Consider the following 24,478-nt stretch of genomic DNA (forward strand, 5'->3'; position numbering starts at 1 on the left):
TACTGTTCCTATAGCGATGACACCATAGTGTTCCTGTAGCGATGACACCATAGTGTTTCTGTAGCGATGACACCATACTGTTCCTATAGCGATGACACCATAGTGTTTCTGTAGCGATGACACCATACTGTGGAGGTTCAATAGTGAGGTCACAGACAACACCCACAGCCCAATGGTGTAATCAATAGACAGTACAGTATGAATATAGGCAGAAACTGCTTCTCCAATAGAAAATCCCTGATCACACTTGTAAGCGATGTAATGGAGACGTTGGCTAGCTGAGCTCATGCGCAGAAACCCGTCATTGGGTCTAACGGTCGTCTTGCGTTGAACTGCGCCTGTGCAGGCCGCCAAATCAAAGGCCCTCCTTCCATATAAATATGTTTTTGACGAGGTTGGAGTAATAACATGTTTAACTACGAATCTAGGTTGTGCCTTTAGATTTCTTGAAAATGTACAATTAAGGAAGAACTTTTCACATCTCTCAATGACTTCCCAAATCCCGGCCTGGTCTGTTTCCAAGCGTTCCCAGAAGTCTCATGATGTTGCGCCGCTCGAACTCTGTGGTGTAATGGCAGGGCCGGGAAAAACAGCCCTTCTCATTGGTGTCGCTGATGCAACACCCAGCCAATGGCTGAAGGAGAATAAAATCAAATTCAGCTCCATTACAGTCCCTTATCGGCCCTATGCTCAGGGATATGAGATGCCTTTTTCCACCCTGTTCACCCTGAATCACAGTCCACATGGACAGGGTGCAGTGTGTTTGTTTGATTGTGTATGTAAGGGGAGGTCATAGAGAAACCTTTGCCTCACTAAATTCAGCCTAGAAGACAGCCAGTAGAATGTGCGTAACCCTGCTGTTTCCTATCTGTGTGTGTGTGAAATCTAAGCACACACAGCGAGGCAGGACTGGCTTTCCAACAGGAAGCCTGCAAAACAAGGCTGAACTTCACAGCTCCGGTGGCTCTTATTAAAAACATCACCACTAACGGCCCCTCCTCCTTCTCCTCCCTCTCCTCAACCCACAGAAATGACAAACGTCTGTATCCCTCTCCAAAAACTCACCCTCTGTCCCCCTTTCCCTCCCTCCCTCTCACTCCATCTCACTCATCCTCTCCCTGCTTTCCTCTCCACCCCCTCCCTCCAGTGTCAAACCTGGCTCGTTTTCTGCATTTTCTCCTTTTCTCCCCTCTGGGCCAGAGAGGGACGGGTTGTTTTTCTCTCTCAGGGAGGCTGGGGTGGAGGGATGGATGTGGAGGGGGGGGCAGGCACCTCCGGCCAATACCCCTGTGGGACGGACCAAAGGGACCTTTGGATGTCCTTAGGGGTACGCAGGCAGGGGGGGTGGGGCTGTTTGGCTCTTCCCTGGGTCTCCCCCTCAGCCTCCCCCTGCTGCTCTTTCCAAACTCAACACACATTTTCCAGAGAAGGGGGAAAAGATTTGAATTTAATACCAAGAAAAGCCTGGCAGTGTCCTTGTCGACATCATCTCCTAGGGAATAAAGGGAAGGAAGATGTTTTATCTTTTTAAATAAGAAATGGCGAGCAGCCCCCCTGAGCCTGAACACAGGAGCACAAACACACACAGGAGAGAAGTGATAGAGAAAAGAGAGAGAACGACAGAGAAAGAAAATTGAAATGTCTATTATTTTTGAACTTTTGTGAGTGTAATGTTTACTGTGAATTTTTTGGGGTTTATTTTACTTTTGGTTATTATCTATTTCACTTGCTTTGGCAATGTAAACATGTGTTTCCCATGCCAATAAAGCCCTTAAATTGAATTAAGATTGAAAGGACAGACAGACAGACGGACGGACGGACAGGACAGGACAGGACATCCAGACAGATAATGTGTGTGTAGGGAAGAGGTGAAGAGAAGTAGCAGGGAGGAAGAGAGCAGAGCTAGAGTGAGAGCACTGGGACTCCCCTTCCTGCTGTATCTCACACACACAGCACTTTCCAGCCACCCAGGACCTCAGTCAGCACCCCCGCAGCAGCAACAACCCCTGCCCCCTGAGGGGGGTTAGCATAGGGCTGGGGTCTGGGGGGTAGGGGGCACGTCATCACACCCCAGGGCCTCACTTTCCATTTCCCCTCCCAGAAGAACTGACAGTGTGAGGGAGGGCAGAGAGAGAGAGAGAGAGAGAGAGAGAGAGAGAGAGAGAGAGAGAGAGAGAGAGAGAGAGAGAGAGAGAGAGAGAGAGAGAGAGAGACAGAGAGAGAGAGAGAGAGAGAGAGAGAGAGAGAGAGAGAGAGAGAGAGAGAGAGAGAGAACCGTTTAGATATAGAACATCTACAATTAGACAAGTACTATTCCCCTCTATAATGTTACATTGCAGGCTTATTCAGACTAGAGTAGGGCCAACATGTCACCATCACCAAAAGCAGCCACCATCCTCATACAGTGTTCTGTAAAATGGAACCATTTATCTGTGGCATTATCTCCAGGTAGGCCCTGATACAGCCATACCAATGACTCCATGTAGGGTGCTATTGTGGATCTGCACTGCATGTCAAACCATTGAAGTGGGCGCCATGCTTTAACCAAAGGGACCCTTAAATTAAATTCAACAAAATGATCTTGATTGTATTCACCATGAGGCTATTTGGGCCCATCATGGACCCATCTTACTGCTGTGCTGTAGGCCCTATGTGAATAGCTGGAGAGAGGAGGCTGGGAGGAGGGAGGACAGGGACGTTGATTCAGTGCAACTACTTTACCACCAAAACCTCAAACAGGATGTGAGACCAGTGGAGCGCCAGAGCCCTGCATGCCAGGTCTGGACATCAGCCTCCTGAGTCTTGTGAAAAGATCTCTCCCTCGCTCCATACCTCCCTCTTTCATTCCCCTCTCCCTGCGCTCCCTCCCAGCAGAACATTATGGGCCATGTGGAATTGATATTATAGATTCCTATTCAGTGGGTTGTATGGTGAGAGAGTTGGAATGTGACATACAGAATAGAATCTAATCCGTGTGGCGGACCTGACAGCTGCCTGGCTGCACACTTCCAATAACAAAGCGGATACCTGTTTGGGCGGACGATGAATCCCAGTTCCCTGCAAACTCTGACGACTCTCCTTCTTCCACCGCTACAGAGAGAGAGAGAGAGAGGGAGAGAGAGAGAGGATGCTTAGAAATACATACAGTATCTGTAGGATTAAATCCTTTTGTTATTTGGTTTATCTGACTCCACATATGACCATGCCTTAAAAGCACAAAGGTAGACATCAAAGTAAGTGTTCAAATCATTCATTAGCTGGGTGGTTGGGTGGGAGAAAACATCAAAGCTCCCGTCTGTCTATCTACCCTGAGGTGGCTGTGTGCCTGTAAATGCGCTCTCTGTGTTTTGTTTTTGTGTACTAATTTCAGAAGTGATATATACTGTATGTAACAACAACAACCAGATTAGAACAGGGACGTGTGATGAAGGTTTTCCTGGGCACTGCAGAGGAAGGAAGCTCCGCTGGCACACAAACAGGAAATGACAGTAGTCAGGACACAATGAGGACTTCCTCCCTCCCTCCCTCCTCCTCAGAGGTGGTCAGAGTGGACTCCTCACCTCCTCACCAGACCTGTTAACACTGTATTTCATATTCCCCTACAAAGCTACGGGCAACAGTCTCAGTTTTCCTTTCTACAAACATCCCATGTTCATTTCATGAGTGCGATCCAGAGATCCAGTGCTGGGACCAGTGTGTAGGCCAGAAGGCCCAGTCCAGACTCCAAATTCCGAGAGGGCTGACCTTGTTGCTGATGGCCTAGAGCTAAAACCCAGCAGGCTTCCAAACCCCGGGAAGACCGGGGTCAAGTCTGCTCCATAACATCTCTCTCCATCGCTCCCATCCTCTCTATTTCTCATTCTCTTCCCTGAGGTAGCCAGGGCTCTGTTCAAGCTGAAGCGCTGCCATTTGGCAGCTCACTCTCTCGACAGTGTCTTTCAGTAGTACCTTTTCACCATTAATGGAGTATTCCCATAGTACAGGAGACTCAGAGGCCATATTTCTATTTTTCCATCCTAGGTTAGAGAGTTACCTGTCTGGGTGTTTCTGAGGAGAGATAACTCTTCAGGCATGTTTGTGGGAAACTATGGGCTGGATCAGGATCATGGTCCCATTAGGACTGTGGTATGAGCCCACCCTGCTCTTAGATCCTCCTAGAGGACTGTTACTGAGCTCGAGGTGTTTTCAGAAAGTATATAATTTGTCAAGCCATCCAATACCAACGACTGTAGAAGTCTAGAGAAAGTTGACCTGAGGTCTTCTTTAAATAGGTCTAGCCTGCAGTGGAATGGTTAATTCCTGAAGACACTGCTTTCCCAGTGGAGGAAGAAAAACGCTAAATTACACCCAATCAGGGCTCCACTCATCTTCCATTTAGCGCTTCATTAGAGGGGGAATAGTGGAGTGTAGTCAGGCAGAGAGGAGAGCAGAGCAGGGTAGAGGAGAGAAGGTGGGATGGTGCTTTATAGAAACACAACTACCCAGTACTACTGTGCTCAGTTAACCTGCAGGCAACAGCACACAACAACCCCGTACACGCACACAACTCTCCACACAGCTCCCAAGCTAAAACAAGTGAAGCTCGGAGCACTACCAGACCCCAGCCTCCCACACAGAGCTACAGTGTACTGGGAGTAATACAGAAAACTATCCATCTCTGATGGGAACCGGACAGGATCCTTAACCACTTTAAAACCTCAATTAGATTGTGGAGATAACACAGACATGTATTGATCGGTCTGGGCTTTCTTGGAATTATTTCTCTCTAAATGTTGCCATATTTTTTTTTTTACCTTATTGAGAATGCATAAATCAGTCCTTAGGAGGAGTTCAGAGGAAATGCAGATACTCACACTAAATAGGGTATCAGTCTACTCAATACCCAAGATATTTTTACAAGCTTGTCATACAACCAAACAGCCATACACTCAGTCTTGTTGCTATGGAGAGGCAGGGTAAGGGAGTGGTAGGGAGGGGTGCAGGGTAAGGCCAGTTCTGGGGCTTGGCCCCACAGATGTGGACCACAGGACGGGATACGTTTCCCGGAGCGATGGGTCCTGGGCGAGACCAACCCCACACTCCCAGAAACACATTCTGAAAAGAGCCAGTGGAGGATAGAGACAGACCTCACACCACGATCACCAGGCAGCCAAACAAAGCAAGAGAAACAGACAGAAAAAGAAGGGGGACGATAAAGAAAACGGTCATTAGAAAGAGATAAAAACACCATTCTAATAAAAGCATATTCATGATTTAACTGTGGGGAAATGCTCGTCTTCATTAGCAGAGCGGATATATTTATTTATTTCCAGATTTCCTCCTCCTGCCTGCGTCCCATGTGTACCGAGTAGGGATGCACGATATATCGGTGAACATATCGGAATCGGCCGATATTAGCCAAAATTGCCCGATGTCTAGTTTAACGCCAATGTGCAAAATCAATGTCAAAGCTGACGTGCATACTTATGTAACGTAGGTACATGGTGTAATGATGCCACATAAAATGTAGAGCTACATGTGCAACACAGCATTTCTAACCTAGCCCACAATGTCTGCTGTGTGGATTGAGCAGTCAACAAGTTGAGCAGTCATTTGACAGAGTAAGAACATTTCAGCGAGACAACTAAGGCGAAATCCATTAACGCCAAGATAATAAAATGAATTACCCTTGACAACCAACCGTTCTATGTCGTTGGTGATGTTGGCTTTCGCAGACTGGTCGAGCACCAGTACACACTACCAAGTGCGCTATTTATGTTGCCCTACCGGAGTTACACAGTAATAGCGTAACTGTGTCACTGCTAACACGCGTTAAATAAGCTTGTAATTTGACACGTCAAATAACACAATTCTATTATAGAATGTTGTGTTCTGAATTTGCACGTGCAAGCCAAGTGCCACCACTACTATCAGTAGTACTGTCAAAGCAGTACAAAAAAGTATGCAAACAAGCAAACAAGTGGCCACGAATGATGTGTTTACAATACCACGTTGGTAATAAAGCATTATTTGTTCGACCACAACTTCTGGGGTAGCTAGCTTTAGCTTGGTACCTAGCTAGCACCAATACAACCAGCCAGAAAACAATGACCAGTAGGACCTGCAGTCATTTTCATTATTCTTAGCAATGATTTAGGAATCCTTGTGAGTAAGTATTAGCTAGGTAGCCACTTGTTGTTCGCCTATTGAAATTGAACTTCAGTTTATGAAAATAAATAGATAGCCAGCTACTTAACCCTGTCACCCAAAGCTAACGTTATAAGCAGCCAGCTAGGTTCTTCTAGCTAGTGAGGCTCGACCGCCCTGGGTTATGTGTTGTGAAGCTAGCCACAATACGGATTAGGCACAATAGTGGAATTTGCGGTTTGCCTTCAAAATAAAACTACCTCTTTGAAAATGATGCAGAAGGTTACAATTGGTGGAATAATGCCATTTTTAGACCAGATAATGTTAAACAAGGTTGAAGGTTAAACAAGGTATTAGTCTACTCGGTGACACCCACAGAACCCAACTGTGAAGAGTTTACCAAATAATAACGTTGTAGTTCTTATCGCGGGACTGTGACTGTGTGAAATCACCCCCCCCCCCCCCCCAGTCAGCCTATTGTGTGTATTGACATGCATTTTGCACTGTACAGTTTTACCTAATAATTGGCAATCAATGAAATGGGGTATCAGTCTATTCAATCCCCAATATATTTTTTCCCAACGTCCTCAGAGTTATCAGACTCCAAAACATCCACGCAGTATTGGTTTTCCTCTGAAATAGTGTTCAATACACATAGGTTGACAATAAATGTGGCTCAATTCACAGTTGTTTCAGCGTCCCGCAATAAAAGCTACAACACTAATGTTCTCTGGGTGTCATGGAGTAGACTGATACCCCATGTCATTGATCCACAATCCATAGGTAAGACTGTACAGTAAAATAAGTATGCCACAATGCAATTCTAAAGTATAATACATCCAGGGTGATTTCAACAGATTTTTGTCAAATTAACAAATGATTGTCTTTCGTTGATTTTATAGAACATTCCAACCTCGTTTAGCATGACTTATTCAATTATGGCATAATTCTACTATTTGTATTCATTTGCATCACTGTCAATGACATACTTTTATTTTGAAGGCTAACCGCAAAGTCCACTATTGTGGCTAATACTTATTGTGGCTAGCTTCACATAGATGGGTCTGACCACCATAAATCAAATAAGAACTGTCTTATAAATTAGGGTTATTTTAGATGATGACACCTAGCTATATAGTTAGCTAGCTAACTACATAGCTACTGAAACAGATTATGTCGTTTTACTATCTTTTTGGGGAAGAACATTGTTTGCATCCATGAGCTAGCTAGATTTTTTTTAATGACTAGCACTGTAGGTGCACGAGACAACTTTACCAGCATCATAGCATACGTATCGATGTATCGTTGTGTCATATAAAATACAAGTGATAGTGTAATCAATGTCTAATAACTACGTAAAAAATGTATGAACGCGTTAAATTATTATGGACGTGTAGTCATATTCAGGTCCTGATTGGTCAACAAGCTTATTTGACAAGTCAGATAGTGTTGTTTGACGCGTTTCTTTTTTGACATACAAAGACCCAAACAGCGTTCCATAGAAATCCTGGTTGTGAATGAAACGACTGAACAAATGAACAATGAAACAGCACAGCAAGTAAATGAAATAAAAAGGTTTTGATAATGTTTTGCTGGTAATGGGGACATACGTAAATTCCAACAAAATAACTTTTTGGTCAGTGTGGTGTGTGTGTGTGTAACCGTTATTTAACTAGGCAAGTCAGTTAAGAACAAATTCTTATTTACAATGACGGCCTACCCCGGCCAAACCCGAACGACACTGGGCCAATTGTGCGCCGCCCTATGGGACTCCCAATCACGGCCGGATTTGATACAGCCTGGATTCAAACCAGGGACTGTAGTGATGCCTCTTGCACTGAGATGCAGTGCCTTAGACCGCTGCGTCCATGTGTGTGTTAACTATTTAACTGTACTAGAATGCTTAAAAGGCTGCTAAAATGTTTAATATCGGTTATCGGTATCGTTTTTTTTGGCAAGGAAAATATTGGATATCGGTATCGGCCAAAAATGTCATATCGGTGCATCTCTAGTACCGAGCACTGTTCGTGAGAACCCTGAAGCCAGCGGCAGGTAGAGAGAGTGGGAGAATAGTGGAGGGGGAGACTGCTAGACAGAGGCAGAGAGAGAATGTAAGGCAGGGGAAGTATATACAGACTACTTTATACAGTAGGTCCCTCCCCTGATTTTAAATTCCCTCAGAAACACTGTGACATCATTAACCTACAGTAAAACAGCCCTGTGAGAGGAACGGGTGGTTTATTGACTCCAGCATGTTTCAATTGGTTACCTTGGATACCCTCGGTTTCCTACGCACACTGACCAGCCTTTGCCAAAACACACATCGAGGCTGTGAGAGAAATGGGAAACTGATACCTATAACTCAACAACCAGAAACTCACCACTGAGGTGTGGTTTAGCCCCTCTTTCACCAACTGGGACCATTTCCACAAACCATAACCTAAGTTCTAGATTGGGTGTACCCAATATTGGTATAGGCTGATGAGAACTTCCTACCAGGTTCCTTCCAGACTGTTCCACTACAACAGTCCGCTCCCCTCTCTAAACACCTGTATGTTGAATGTTAAGCTGAGTATGTGAGGCAGGTACAGATGGGTTAACGAGCTTCTAGCTCCCAAAGAGCGCACATTGTGTTTAGCAACATTGCTGGGGCAGGCTCCTCTCCCTCCTGATCTCGTTAAACTTTTATTTAAGAGGGAGGAAAAAAACACAGATCCCCCATGGGTCACGCACAAACACACAAACCCAATCCTTGATACAATTTATTTCTAGATTATTGAAATTCCTCTTCTGTTAATTGCTGCTGTGGTGGTTGGAGCGCGTGCTGCTATTTGCGTTTCTGGGCCCTATTAAGCAGTGTTAAGCTGCAACATTATGTAGCTATGGTAGCGTTGCTGTCGGCAACACAGAAATCAGAGTAGCAGCGCATAGCGCGAGGGTAGAGATCAAATGAGTCACTCTCCACGACATCACAAACAGCAAGCGTGAATTTACCCGACAAGACCATGTACCCATGGGGGAGGGGTGCTGTGTTCTAATTGTGCTTTTTCTAAATGACAGCTTCTATTTTACCAAGGAATGGTACGTGTGCACCTCCACACAAAGCAAACAGGGTGCAAGGGACCTCAGGGCACACACCCAGACCTCCCTATCAGACAAAGAACCTACCACAGCCTGTTCATACAACCCCAAACACACACACTAGCAGAGAAACACACAACTGTGCTCCTGTCTACCCAGGGGAGGGCCTTTCATTAACAAAGAGACTGCAGGTAAGGCAGCCTCAGTCTGCAGCCTTATCCTTCTGTTAGCACACTGCAGAATACGCTGCTATAGTGCTAGACACAGACAGAAAGACAGGATGGAGAGAGAAAAAAGGCTGCTATATTATGCAGATCGGATAATGAACAATCTAACAGTAAGTGTGTGAGCTATATGAGAGAGCGCTGCAGACCTAACCAGAGAGAGAGCGCAGCAGAAAGAGAGATTGATGGAGAGAAAGAGAGCACTGGAGAGAGAGTGGTAGAGGGAGAGAGAGAGCAAGTGGTCTCACCTGGGCCCAGCTCCACTGCAGCCGTCTGCAGGAGAGGTAGACACAGAATACCTAATGTGTTGCTCCCCTGGCCAGGAGAGGAGGGCCGCACAGCCCTGCTGCTGGCCCCCGGCCATTCTGTCTGATTGTCTTCTACACTTAAGGGATAAAACCCTGCTCTCCCCCTCTCCCACTGGAAGCCATTAGCAGCCCCCCTATTTGCAGATGTGTGTGTGTTGTACAGAGCATGTGTGAGTGTATGAATGTCAATGCATCTGATAGTGTGTGTGAGTATACAGGCCTGTGTGTGTGAATGTGTGTACCAGAGTATGTGTATGCGTGTTTCTTTAAGAACAAAACTGCGCGCAACACCTTGGGAGCCTACCCGACAGGAAGCAGGAGTTTGTTGTGGCCCAGAGCAGAGCCCTGCTAGAGCCTCCGTCAGATCCCTTCATTAACATGGACGCTCACTGGATTCACAGGCCCACCACCCAGGCCCTGCACCACCTTACCACAGCACGTACCCACCACACTACACAGCATCGCAACAAGCAGCTAAGGCGCAGTCCGCAGCCACACACAATCAGGCCTCTTGTCCACAGAGCTACACACACCATTTGTAATCCCCACCACATAAGGTGGAGCTCCATCTCTATAAATGTGTAAAACAGACAGAGAGAAAAAGAGAGTGCCTCCCTCCTCATCCTCCTCATCCTCCTCATCCTCCTCATAATACAGAAACATGAAAGTTCTCTCTGTTCTCTTCTAAAAGCATTTGGGTGTTCTCTTCAACTCACATACCAGGTCAGACTGGTAGAATGCAACCTGAACAAACCCATGACAGACAGAACACTAATGTCTAAGGACTGCCTGACTATTTAGTGTGGCTGATTACTGTCCTTTTTACTAATGGTGCACTTGTGTCTTCTCAAACCTAATGGTCCTGTACGACTGGTCCTCACACACGGCACTGAGCTATAGATATAGTTTTTCCATAGACATAGCAGAGGGAAAGACGGCAGGGTTGGGTTTCAAGATAATTAATAAAAGATAAAAGCCTGGCTTGTTCTGCATGGCTTAATGGCTTTTAATAGCTGGGAGAATAATGTGGACATGCACAGTGCAGTCTGCATGTGATGGACCAAACCCCCCTAGGGAGCAAGCAATGCTACTGACTGTACACATCTGCTTACACACACAGCCCTGCTCACCTGATCTGACACACACACACACACACACACACACACACACACACACACACACACACACACACACACACACACACACACACACACACACACACACACACACACACACACAGCCCTGCTCACCTGATCTGACACACACACACACACACACACACACACACACACACACACACACACACACACACACAGCTCTGCTCACCTAATCTGACACACACACACAGCCCTGCTCACCTAATCTGACACACACACACACACACACAGACCTGCTCACCTGACACACACACACACACACAGCCCTGATCACCTGATCTGACACACACACAAGGACCTGCTCACCTGACACACAAACACACACACACAGCCCTGATCACCTGATCTGACACACACACACAGACTTGCTCACCTGACACACACACACACACACAGCTCTGCTCACCTAATCTGACACACACACACACACACACACACACAGCCCTGCTCACCTAATCTGACACACACACACACACACAGACCTGCTCACCTGACACACACACACACACAGCCCTGATCACCTGATCTGACACACACACAAGGACCTGCTCACCTGACACACAAACACACACACACACAGCCCTGATCACCTGATCTGACACACACACACAGACCTGCTCACCTGACACACACACACACACACACACACACACACACACACACACACACACACACACACACAGCCCTGCTCACCTGACACACACACACACACACAGCCCTGATCAGACACACACACACACAGACCTGCTCACCTGACACACACACACACAGCCCTACTCACCTGACACACACACACAGCCTGCTCACCTGATCTGACACACACACACACACACACAGCCCTGCTCACCTGATCTGACACACACACACACAGCCCTGCTCACCTGACACACACACACACACACACACACACACAGCCCTGCTCACCTGATCTGACACACACACACACACACACACACACACACACACACACACACACACACACACACACACACACACACACACACACACACAGCCCTGCTCACCTGACACACACACACACACAGCCCTGCTCACCTGATCTGACACACACACACACACACACACACACACACACACACACACACACACACACACACACACACACACACACACACACACACACAGCCCTGCTCACCTGACACACACACACACACACGCACACACACACACCCTTGCTCACCTGATCTGACACACACACATACACACACAGCCCTGCTCACCTGACACACACACACACACACACACACACAGCCCTGCTCACCTGACACACACACACACGCTCTCCCATTGTCCTACACACACATTCACTCATGAAACACTTATTCACTCTGCCTGTCTCACCCTCTCTCATCCTGTAACATACGTACACAGTTGGGGATTAGGGCTTGGTGCTAGACCGTGTTCACTCTTGCGGCTCACTGCATCGTGCGGAGACACACAAACACACACAACTGGAATAAAAAAGGATTCCTCTGCCAGTGAAGAGAGCTGAACATCATTGTAGTCTTGACTAGAAGGCCAGCAGCCACGGCAGACGAGTCTGCTTCCAGACGAACTGTCTGGCACGTTGTGACTTCCACAGGGAAAGACTAAACCAACTCACCACTAACAGAAAGACAACAACAATGAAGTCATAACTGAGAAAACATTCCATTCAAAACGAATATTTACAGAGCTAATGTCATGAATCACAGTGATGGGATAGTAGAGGGCAGCCCATGGCTGTTTGTGTTCCGTGTATCAGTTGGTAGAGCATGGCACTTGAAACGCCAGGGTTGTGGGTTCCATTCCCAGGGGGGAACAATATGAAAAAGTATGAAAATGAACACACTACTGTATAAGAGTGTCTGCTGAATGACTAAAACATAAATGTATGCAGCAGTCTATGGCTTAGTTTATTATTCAACCATTTGTTTTAGCTAGCATGCGTAAAACTTGAAAAAGCCATACATGCACATGAGTAAAAATCTGGAGGATAACACAGAATAAAGTCTGGGACTTATTTCCATTGTGGTCCTCTTGAAACAAGATGGCTAGACAAGATCCAACACGGTTGAACACAGTATGACAGCTTCACCAGAACGCATGCAGGGCCACATTGTCAGCCCTACCTTCTCCTTACTCCCCAAACCCCCATCAAATGGGCACAATGGCGGGGATGCCAATTCCCAGGGCGCTCCCCTGCGCAAGGGCGGGCTGAGAGAGGATCTCTCATTGGCTGGCTGTAGTGTCCCTCTGGTCTGTGGGGCACTGTGCCACCACTGACCAAGCGTGATGCCAATCTGCAGCCCAAGCCGTCCGGAGCTCTAACTTCAATGGCCTGTCCTCCAAGCCACCGCCATGGGACAGAGACAGAAGCTGATTAACCAAATTCTTTTATCAGTACTGAAACTGCTCTACAGCCCTAAAAACACAAACCATCACCACTGGCCAAAAAAACACAAATGGGTAAAGGGGGAAAACAGCAGAGAGCTTAGATAGCACAGAGAAAGAACACAAATCCTGACGGGGCCCACAGCTCTGTCTCTCTCACAGGGGGAGAGAGGACATTGCGGCTCCAAAATCCTGCTGAGCCGTCCAGCTGCTCCCCCCCTACCCCCCACTAGCCCCCCCTCTCGTACCCCTACACCCCCTCTCTACAGGAGCAAGGGTTTATGGGTCTACAGCCTGGAGAATGCCAGAGGACTGAAGGACAAGCAAGAATGGAAAGAGCTGTAGAGAGTGAGGAAGTGAGGATAGGGGTGGAAGAGCTGAGGATGGAAGTGTGGGTGGATGGCTAGTAGCAGCGGTTGTGGGGTTTTAGATTCTGTTTCCTCAGGCAGGTCTTGGCTGATGCCCTGGGGAGAACCTGGCTAGTTGGAGCCAAGCAGAGCTCTGAGAAGAGCAGGCCGTCTCCCTGGCTTGATCACTCACTCACTTTCTCTCTCTTGCCTGGAGCACGCAAGCAGCAGCACCCACGCCAAGACTCCGCCTTAGGCCCAGCTCTACAACTAGAGGAGCACTGGCAGAACCAACCCCAGACACAAATCACCAGATACAGGCCTATGTCTTTTCTTCTCAGAGAGAGTGAATGGAGAAGCAGAATGCCTACTACATTCCTCCTGAAAGTAGAGTTCCACAGCAGGACAGGATCCACCTGGTCTCTCAGCGGAGCTGAGCGGTGTCAGGTGTGGAAGGATCACTCTGTTCACTGGTTCAAACAGAGACAAACACACAAGTGCACTAAACACGCTCTGTTAGTACAGGGTCTGAAACCCGGTCATGTGGGAGCTGGGATACTGGTGACTCAGTGGAAGGGAGAAAAGGACTAAAGTCGAAATGGAAGAAGGTTTCCTTTAGATAGGCCCATTCTGTTGTTTCCACTCACAGGATAGGTCCCGTGTATTTATTTCTCACACACACACACACACATCCTCCTTGTACACGTCACACTCCTGGCTATGCTGTGATGTGTTTCTCGCTCTTGTCGTCAGCAGGCGTTTCCTGAGGAAAGCCCTGGTTGAAGTGTCAACTCTCCCCCTTCCTTTTGATTCTGCGCCCTCTGTGCCTGCCTGCACCATCTTTGTCTCAGGCAGCTAAGGAATCCACACACTCCTCCTTAGATACAGCGCCAAGAGCTTATCAGCCGACAACAAAGGCACCTCTCAACACCAAGAGAGAGCCACACTCAACTTTATATTTATACACACACACACACACACACACACACACACACACACACACACACACACACACACACACACACACCACACACACACACACACACACACACACACACACACACACACACACACATACATTCAGGCACCCTGACACGCACTCACACAAACACGTCTCCGTCATGTTAGGGAGCAGACAACAGAGAAGATTAAAGGGGCCTCTCAATCTTCAAATGTGTTTTTTTTCCTCAACTGTCAGAGCAGAGGGCGAAATGGTTTCAATATACCTCCAGCATGTACATAAAACACCAGAGAGAGAGGAAGAGAGAATGAAGGAGGGAGGGAGAGGGGGTAGAAAAAAGGAATAGGAAAACGTGTGAAGACAAAAGCAGACATGATTAAATCACAAGGGCTGCCTCCCGCTGTCATTGAATGCGACACGGGTTCACAACAGAACCCACTGGGGGAGCGACGAAGTATTCACGTTCCAAACGCTACACTATGGTGCCATTAGAAGGGGACGGGACAGAGAAAGAGAGAATGCTGTCCCTGCCCCCCCACTAGCTCCCCATCCAAAAGGCAGCATTTGACTGGTGACCTAGGAGGAGGAAGGCCTCTCTGGATTAGAGACCCTCATGAGACCCTCCAGGAATAGATGTGCTGCAGAGTTACACCAACACCAAACAATACTGTACCCTACTGCTCAGCCGCACCTACAGATAGAGACAGACGACACTCATAAAGACATGCACAGAGACAGGGAGAGACATTCACACAGAGACACACAGACATGCAGAGACATACAGACATACACAGACATGCAGAGAAACACAGACATGCAGAGACACACAGACATGCAGAGACACACAGACATGCAGAGAAACACAGACATGCAGAGAAACACAGACATGCAGAGAAACACAGACATGCAGAGAAACACAGACATGCAGAGACACACAGACATGCAGAGAAACACAGACATGCAGAGAAACACAGACATGCGGAGACACACAGACATGCAGAGAGACAGACACATGCACTTATGGAGATACACACATTCACCGACCCCGAGATGCATACACACACACACAGAAACACACAATGACAATGGCATGAGACTCACAGAGGACCCGGGGCTGCTTGGGAGAGAGAGGCAGAATGGGGACCCTTAATTGCCTTATCCTGTAGTACAGGCTGGGGAGTGCTTTTTGACTTGAGATTCCAATTTCACGCTAAGGCATTATTTAGTTTGATACAGACTTGATTAGGCATTACAGCAGGCCCCATTCTGGAAGAGCTTTGTGGCGCTCATATCACTGGAGGACAGATTAACTCTGCAGTCACGCTCCTTCTGAGACCCGTTCGCCTCACACTCCTCACACAGCCTGCTGCCGGTGTGCATGCTTGGTGTGGCATGGGAAGGTTCCTCTTATCCCAAAACACAAACACATTCAACATTCACCAACACTAATCTCCTCAATCACTGCCACTAAGTATAGCCAGATAGACCATGCATAGAAATGGAAAGGCTTACAGGTGAAGTTGAGGTAAAGGTGCATGAAACTATGCAAACCCCTAATAACTACCAACTACTACTCTTCAGTAGCATTCTCTCAACCAGCTTCACGAGGTAGTCACCTGGAATGCATTTCAATTAACAGGTGTGCCTTGAACATTTGTGGAATTTCTTTCCTCCTTAATGCATTTGAGCCAATCAGTTGTGTTGTGACAAGGTAGGGGGTGGGGAGGGGTATACAGAAGATAGCCCTATTTGGTAAAAGATCAAGTCCATATTATGGCAAGAACAGCTCAAATAAGCAAAGAGAAACGACAGTCCATCATTACTTTAAGACATGAAGGTCAGTCAAAACGGAACATTTTTGTCGAAAAAAACATCAAGCGCTATGATGAAAATGGCTCTCATGAGAACTGCCACAGGAAAGCAAGACCCAGATTTACCTCTGCTGCAAAGAATAAGATAACTGCACCTCAGATTGCAGCCCAAATAAATGCTTCACAGAGTTCAAGTAACAGACACATCTCAACATCAACTGTTCAGAGGAGACTGTGAATCAGGCCTTCATGGTCGAATTGCTGCAAAGTAACCACGACTAAAGGACACCAATAAGAAGAAGAGACTTGCTTGGGCCAAGAAACATGCGCAATGGACATTAGACTGGTGGAAATCTGTCCTTTGGTCTGATGAGTCCAAATTTGAGATTTTTGGAGAGTAGGTGAACGGATGATCTCCGCATGTGTGGTTCTCACCGTGAAGCATGAAGTAGGAGTTGTGATGGTGTGGGGGAGCGTTGCTGGTGACACTGTCTGTGATTTATTTAGAATTTAAGGCACACTTAACCAGCATGGTTACCATAGCATTCTGCAGGGATACGCCATCCTATCTGGTTTGCGATAAGTGGGACTATCATTTGTTTGTAATAGGAAAATGACCCAAAACATACCTCCAGGCTGTGTAAGGGCTATTTGACCAAGAAAGAGAGTGATGGAGTGCTACATCAGATGACCTGGCCTCCACAATCACCCGACCTCAACCCAATTGAGATGGATTGGAAGGAGTTTGACCGCAGAGTGAAGGAAAAGCAGCCAACAAGTGCACAGCATATGTGGGAACTCCTTCAAGACTGTTGGAAAAGCATTCCAGGTGAAGCTGGTTGAGAGAATGCCAAGAGTGTGCAAAGCTGTCATCAAGGCAAAGGGTGGCTACTTTGAAGAATATCAAACATAAAAAAATATTTTGATTTGTTTAACACTTTTTTTCGTTACTACATGATTCCATATGTGTTATTTCATAGTTCTGATGTCTTCACTATTAGTCTACAATGTAGAAAACAGTAAAAAATAAAGAAAAACCCTTGAATGAGTAGGTGTGTCCAAACTTTAGACTGGTACTGTATGTTTTGGGAAGAGGAGAGGATGGTCCCTGGACTGCCCATCAACACGGCTGGACCCGCAGGCTGAGACAGGCCTAAACTCTACATTTTTAAAGCAAAGATCCATCAACCAACACACAGGCCCCACAGTCCACAGCCCAGTCCTCTCACTCGGCTATCTCCTAGTCTCTTTCTGCAGACTCTCACTCTGTCTCTTAGCCCCTGTTTGATGGTGACATTAAGCATTTATTAGGGGAAAGAAAAACAAGCAAGAAAAAACAGATTTTAGAATGTTCTCCTCTTTTGACTCCTTCCTTCACACACCTTTGTGTAGTCTGAGTGATGGACTCAAAAGCCTCTGAGACACTGACAATACAAAGACAGCCCCAGAGTGGCACATTCTCAGATAGATAGTTCCAGTGCACAGTGCTAAACAGCCATCTCTTCATAGATGCTATGTGGTTGGCTCAATCAACATTAGACTACAACTAAACTTGCCCTCAAACACAAACATCTCTAGCTCTCCCCTGGATACCTCTCTCACACACATCTGCACCCCATTCTCCCACCCACTTCTTAACCTTAATTGGCCTGCAGTTACACATGGCCTTGAAGGTAGAATAACAAAGAGCTGTGACTCGGAGCTGTGAGCATAGGCCTCATCCTCATCTTCACACATAAACATATGGACTCAAGCCCTCCCTGTTTCCGGCCATCAACGCATCCATTCACACACACACTCTATTTCGAGACCTTCATTTAGATCATTTAATTTGACTTTCAATATTTGTCATATAACAGTACTGTTAGAAAATGTGTGAGAAAGGAGGGTGACATTGTGGGGGAGGGAAAGAGAGAGTGAACCTTTCCACCATCGCTCTCTTTCTCATGGGAACACCATCTGTAAGTAGCTCACCATTCAACAATACATGTGTGTTAAGTGAAAATGCACCATAGACAAGACTGTAATAGGGAAATGAAAACATATCAGATGTACGCATGCTTTGTAAATGTAATTTACAATTGACTTGTGAAATTGAGAGCGACTGGTGAAATCGAGTGCGACTCGTTTCTTTCCCGCTCCTCACCCTGCTGTTTGCAAGGTGAATTCTTCTGGGCTCTGTAAGGGGTTCTCGCCTTTTGACTGAGGAACTGAATGAAAACAAATAAGAAAAACACGAGCATTCACAGAGGCCAGCATAAAGGAGGGCCACAATAAGGGATAATTCTATCTGAGCTTAAAACTTTTATGTGATGCAAGGTTCCAAGTGGGGACGAAGAGAAGCCGTATCACGGCACTATACTGCAAAACACAGAGAAAGAAGGTTCTTACTGTGATTAATGAGAAGCTGTATCACAGCACTATACTGCAAAACACAGAGAAAGAAGGTTCTTACTGTGATTAATGAGAAGCTGTATCACGGCACTATACTGCAAAACACAGAGAAAGAAGGTTCTTACTGTGATTAATGAGAAGCTGTATCACAGCACTCTACTGCAAAACAGAGCAGCGCTTTTCTCAAAACACAAATCTCCTTTGTAAATTCTATTAAAGCTCAAAAGACAAAGAAACCTCGTTCACCAGGCTTTTAACCATGACTTCAGGTTATACAATAACAAAGTCTATGGCATGGTGGAAGCAAGCATTGTCATGCTGGGGGATGCAAGCAGGTAGCATTGTCTTAAAAGCCAAGCAGCAGGACCAAGATAAATATTGGACCACTGAAAAACATTGAAAAGACTAGACTATGAAATGCTGTTCTGTTTTGTCTTCTTCCTGAATGTACTTTATGTTCAATGATTCAAAGAGCTACTTAATAACCCAACACAGCTAATATATACACACAGCCAAAGGCATTCAATCCATTGGAGTAATTTCTGTATGTTTTTAACTCAATGTGTTAAAAGGAGGAAAGTTTCCAGGCACAGTGGAATCAATAGGTTGAGCCGAAGGAAGCTATAGGAGGATTTTTCCTGCTGCGTGCGTGGGCACAGTCAGTCTCCCATCTCCGACCCAGGACTGTTCCAGATACCTGCCCCTGCAGCTCTTTGAGACCCAAACTAGCCCTGGAAGACACCCTGGAACCAGTCCGGATTCAGACAGGATGGAGGAGCAAGGGCCTGACCAGCAGGAGGCCTAGCTCCCCCTGGCCAGAGTTCAAGGCAGGCTGCAGGGGTCAACACAGGACCAAAGCTCTTCATTAGACTTCAACATCAGGCCTCCTCCTCTCCTCCCACCCTTTAATCATCAGAGCTGGGACGAGGAGCCTTCCGAGGGGGAGGCTGCCCAATAAATATATGCATCAGCCAGGTGTGGTGAAGGTGCTTAATTGCCCCCTTTGCTTATGTTTAATGTACAGCCTACGGAGACACCGTGGGGTCGAGGAGCAGCTGCCTAGAGAAAGCAGCATGAACACAGCCTCACTGACATCAGGGAGGGCCGAGGAGAGCAACCTGGTCTCAGAGCATTTCATGTTATTCTGTAAGTAAATCTGAGAAACAACATTTAGTATGATATACTACATTTTGTATGGTTACATAAGACAGATTGTTAATTAAGGCAAAAACTAAAAGGTTGGGATGGATGTGTGCAAGTATAACGCAAACATCTAGCAACCCAAAGGTTGCGAGTTCGAATCCAATCACGCACAACTTTAGCATTTTAGCTAATTAGCAACTTTTCAATTCCTTACTACTTTTTAGCTACTGCCCAACTACTTAGCATGTTAGATAACCCTTCACCTCACCCTAACCTTAACCCTTTTAACTCATCGTTCCTCTAACCACAACCTTAACCCTTTAATCTAACTCCTAAACTTAACCCTAACCCCTAGCCTGCTAACATTAGCTAGCTAGCTAGCTAACGTTAGCCACCTAGCTAGAATTTGTAACATATAATAGGTTTTTGCAAATTCGGAACATATTGTACGTTTTGCAAATTTGGAACATATGATACGAATTGTAATTCGTAACATGTCATACGAAATGTGTGATGAACATCCACAAATTAAAACATGCCATACTAAATAGAGTATCTCGGATTTACTTGCAGAATTATACAACATGCTCTGAGACCAGACTGAGGAAAGAAGAGAGGAGAGCAGCGGGGCAGCAAGGTGAGGAAGATTGGAAAGGATGAAAGGAGGAGGAGACAAAATAGGAAGAAAAACTGAACATGAAGACCTCTGCCTACACTGTTGGATCAGACAAACAGCAGTGTTCTGCTAGTGCTGATCTGGCTCTTGTAGCTGCCCTCCAGAAGGTTCATGGTTCTGGCCTTCTCTCTCTCTGAGGTCAGAGCAGAGCTGGGTCACAGCCCTCTCTCCACATTGGAGACACTGCACTGACATTTACACACAAAACCCATTACTACACTCACATACTCACTGGCTCACAAAGGGCTGCGCTTGACATATCCCATTTACAGAGCCTGCACAGTGCTCAGGCGTTTAGGCTGGTTAACTCTGGGTGTCTGCCACAGATCAGCCTGGTTCAACATCAAACAACAGGTGGGCCATTCCAAATGTCCTCAGGTTAACAAATGTCCTCAAGAACAGCTCACTACATTAAGCAAAATATTAAATCATATCTAATCTCACATTTGGCTTATAGGGTAGAGAGAGAATTGGACTTTGTGATGTCCTGGTCCTGTACACATAATTTGCACAGGAAGGAGAAGAAATGAAAAAAATATTTCTGAACGTATTGTTCCAACACATTTTAATCCGCCCACTGCAGCAGCACAATCAGAGTTTCAGAGCGAGGGAACTCAGAGAGGACAGACTCCACAGGGAGGTACTGGTGGGGGAGCTGTGGTTGGCAGGCCAGGGGTAGAGGGGGTCGGGGGGAGCAGAGGAGCAGGAACCAACCACACAAACAGAATTAATAACAGAAGTCACCCCGGCGTTGCTGGCTCTTTAGAAAGGAAGCACAGAGCGGAGAGGGTCCTGAGCCGGCGGCGGTTCCGGCCCAGTAAGTCCAGAGCGCTGATAAACCCTGATGCTAAGCCGGTACAATGGCACAGCCTACGACTGAGCCCGTCCATTAAGACAGATCCTTCCATACACACTAGCAGGCAGGCTGCTGATAAGGAATTGTCATTGGCAGACACACTGGCCACAAGGGAGCTCACCCTAACTGGGCACGCGCACATCTCCACACCAGTAGGGTCTGCTGTAGAGCAAGACCACACTACATTACAGGGAGGAAGGAAGGAGAATAAGCGATTGATTCTCAAGCAACGTTTATTGTAAATATCGGACCACTATAAGCAGGTTTATTCCATTTCCTATATCTAGGACTCTTATAAGTAGAGTGCACTGTACCTTTAGAAATATCCCCTTTCTCCTCTTGAAAAAGTGCAAAATGCATATAATATTGTGCAAACTAATAGGCTCTATATAAAAATAGACTACCGCTGTGGCTGAACAATGACCAATTACTTTTTTTGTCATATCAAAATACAAAGTACTAGACAAAATTGCTCTCCCTGCTGTGCAGTCAATGAACATTTTACAAAGGCTTAGAAAAATCTATTTTGAGGTTCACCTACCAATAACACAGGTCAACAGTCTTCTATACTTACAAACTGCAACAATTAATTGTAAAAGACATTACATGCATGCCTGCTTGCCTGCTGCCAGTTAACACGAACACACATAAAATAATAATATCATAATGTCAAAGTGACAGACCAGACTCTATCTATTATTCCCTCTCTTACACACAGACACACACGCACGTGCGCACACACACACACACAGAATAAAGACAGGGAAGCAGGCTCTCGACACTCAATCAGCCCTGTGGTAATTCACTTCATTGTTTTAGAACAGCCTGTTGACCAATGAAACTTTGGCTATGCTGCCAAAAGCCCAGGTGACAATAAAAGAGCAATTGAATGTTGAAAACATATGGTCTCAGGGCGGCAGAGAGGGTAGAGGGACGTCAGGGATACGCTTCATGCACACACACTTAAAAATAAAAAAAAATAAACTACATCAATCCAAAACAAAATATACAGCAGTAACACTTGCAATAAGATGCTAACCTGTGTATTATTATTATACAAATATTTACACACATGCAACAATTTCAAAGATTTTACTGAGTTAGAATTCATATGAAGAAATCAGTCAATTTAAATAAATTACTTAGGCCCTAATCTATGGATGTCACATGACTGGGAATACAGATATGCATTTGTTGGTCACAGATAAAGGTAGGGGCATGGATCAAAAAACCAGTCAGTGTCTGGTGTGACCACCATTTGCCTCATGCAACGCGACACATCTCCTTCGCATAGAGTTGATCAGGCTGTTGATCGTGGCTTGAGGAATGTTGTCCCAGTTCTCTTCAATGGCTGTGTGAAGTTTCTGGATATTGGTGGGAACTGGAACACGCTGTCGTACACGTCGATCCAGAGCATCCCATACATGCTCAATGGGTGACATGTCTGGTGAGTATGCAAGCCATGGAAGAACTGGGACATTTTCAGCTTCAAGGAATTGTGTACAGATCCTTGCGACATTGGGCCGTACATTATCATGCTGAAACATGAGGTGATGGCGGTGGATGAATGGCACGACAATGGGCCTCAGGATCTCAACATGGTATCTCTGTGCATTCAAATTGCCATCGATAAAATGCAATTGTGTTCGTTATCCGTAGCTTATACCTGTCCATACCATAACCCCACCACCATGGGGCACTCTGTTCACAACGTTGACATCAGCAAACTGCTCGACCACACGACGCCATACACATGTTCTGCGGTTGTGAGGCTGGTTGGACGTACTACCAAATTCTCTAAAACGACGATCGAGTCAACTTATGGTAGAGAAATTAACATTAAATTCTCTAGCAACAGTTCTGGTGGACATTCCTGCAGTCAGCATGCCAATTGCGCGCTCCCTCAAAACTTTGAGACATCTGTGGCATTGTGTTGTGTGACAATGCCAGCACAAGGTGCACCTCTGTAATGACCATGCTGTTTAATCAGCTTCTTGATATGCCACACCTGTCAGGTCAATGGATAATCTTGGCAAAGTAGAAATGCTCACTAACAGGGATGTAAACAAATTTGTGCACAAAGTTTGAGAGAAATAAGGTTTTTGTGCATATGGAACTTTTTCTCCCTAATTTTGATCTTGTCTCATTGCTGTAACTCCCCAACGGGCTCGGGAGGCGAAGTTCGAGTCATGAGTCCTCCGAAACATGACCCGCCAAACCGACAAGGAGTCGCTAGAGCGCGATGTGTCAAGTAAAGCCCCCCCGGCCAATCCCACCCCTAACCTGGATGACGCTGGGCCAATTGTGCGCCGCCCTATGGGACTCCCGATCACTGCTGGTTGTGATACAGCCCGGGATCAAACTCGGGTCTGTAGTGATGCCTCTGCCACTTGGGAGGCCCTGGAACATTTCTGGGATCTTTTATTTCAGCTCATGAAACATGGGACCAACACTTTACATGTTGCGTTTATATTTTTGTTCAGTATATTTGAGTACCAACATCATTGTTACATTGTGGTTATTTTGCTTTGTAATTGCATAGTAATGGACTTGAGCTTTTTTGTTATTACAAACTATGCAATAAAATAAGTCATTTTTCTTCTTGTATAATTAGAAACTCTCAACTATTGCTATGCAATTTAATTACGATTACTGAAGTGCAATGTCACATGTTAATACAATGTTGTTACTTAGGTAATTTAACTGTTACTACAAAGGTGTACAAGTAATTTAACAATATAACCATAATGTAGATTGAGACATAAATCAACTGCAACATTTAAGTATTATTATGGGCACACAAAATAATATCTAAACTACTGAATCCAGGGGAGACAGCCATTAAAGCCTTGGCCAGGTGAAGCTATCAATGGATTAAGATTTTTTAAATATTTCACTGCAATTTAGAAAAATGTTGAATTGATAGCTTGTGAAAACAGAGTAGTGCTGGTGGAATTTGATGTGGAATGAGGTGGAAAAGCACAAGGGAGGTGGAGTGGAAAT

The 24,478-nt window shown here is 45.8% G+C and overlaps 1 protein-coding gene across 2 annotated transcripts in view; it reads right to left on the reverse strand.

Annotated features, from left to right (window-relative positions):
* The window catches only part of LOC106573705 (zinc finger protein 423), a 138,440-nt gene that overhangs the window by 111,078 nt on the left and 2,884 nt on the right, over positions 1-24,478 (reverse strand). For both annotated transcript variants that reach the window (XM_014148999.3, XM_014148998.3), the window contains exon 2: positions 3,028-3,090. In XM_014148999.3, coding sequence (XP_014004474.1) covers positions 3,028-3,090 — 63 coding nt within the window. The remainder of the gene's footprint in view (positions 1-3,027; positions 3,091-24,478) is intronic.

The sequence above is a fragment of the Salmo salar genome, chromosome 16 (genome assembly GCF_965601325.2).
Source record: "Salmo salar chromosome 16, fSalSal1, whole genome shotgun sequence".
Classification (NCBI taxonomy): domain Eukaryota; kingdom Metazoa; phylum Chordata; class Actinopteri; order Salmoniformes; family Salmonidae; genus Salmo; species Salmo salar.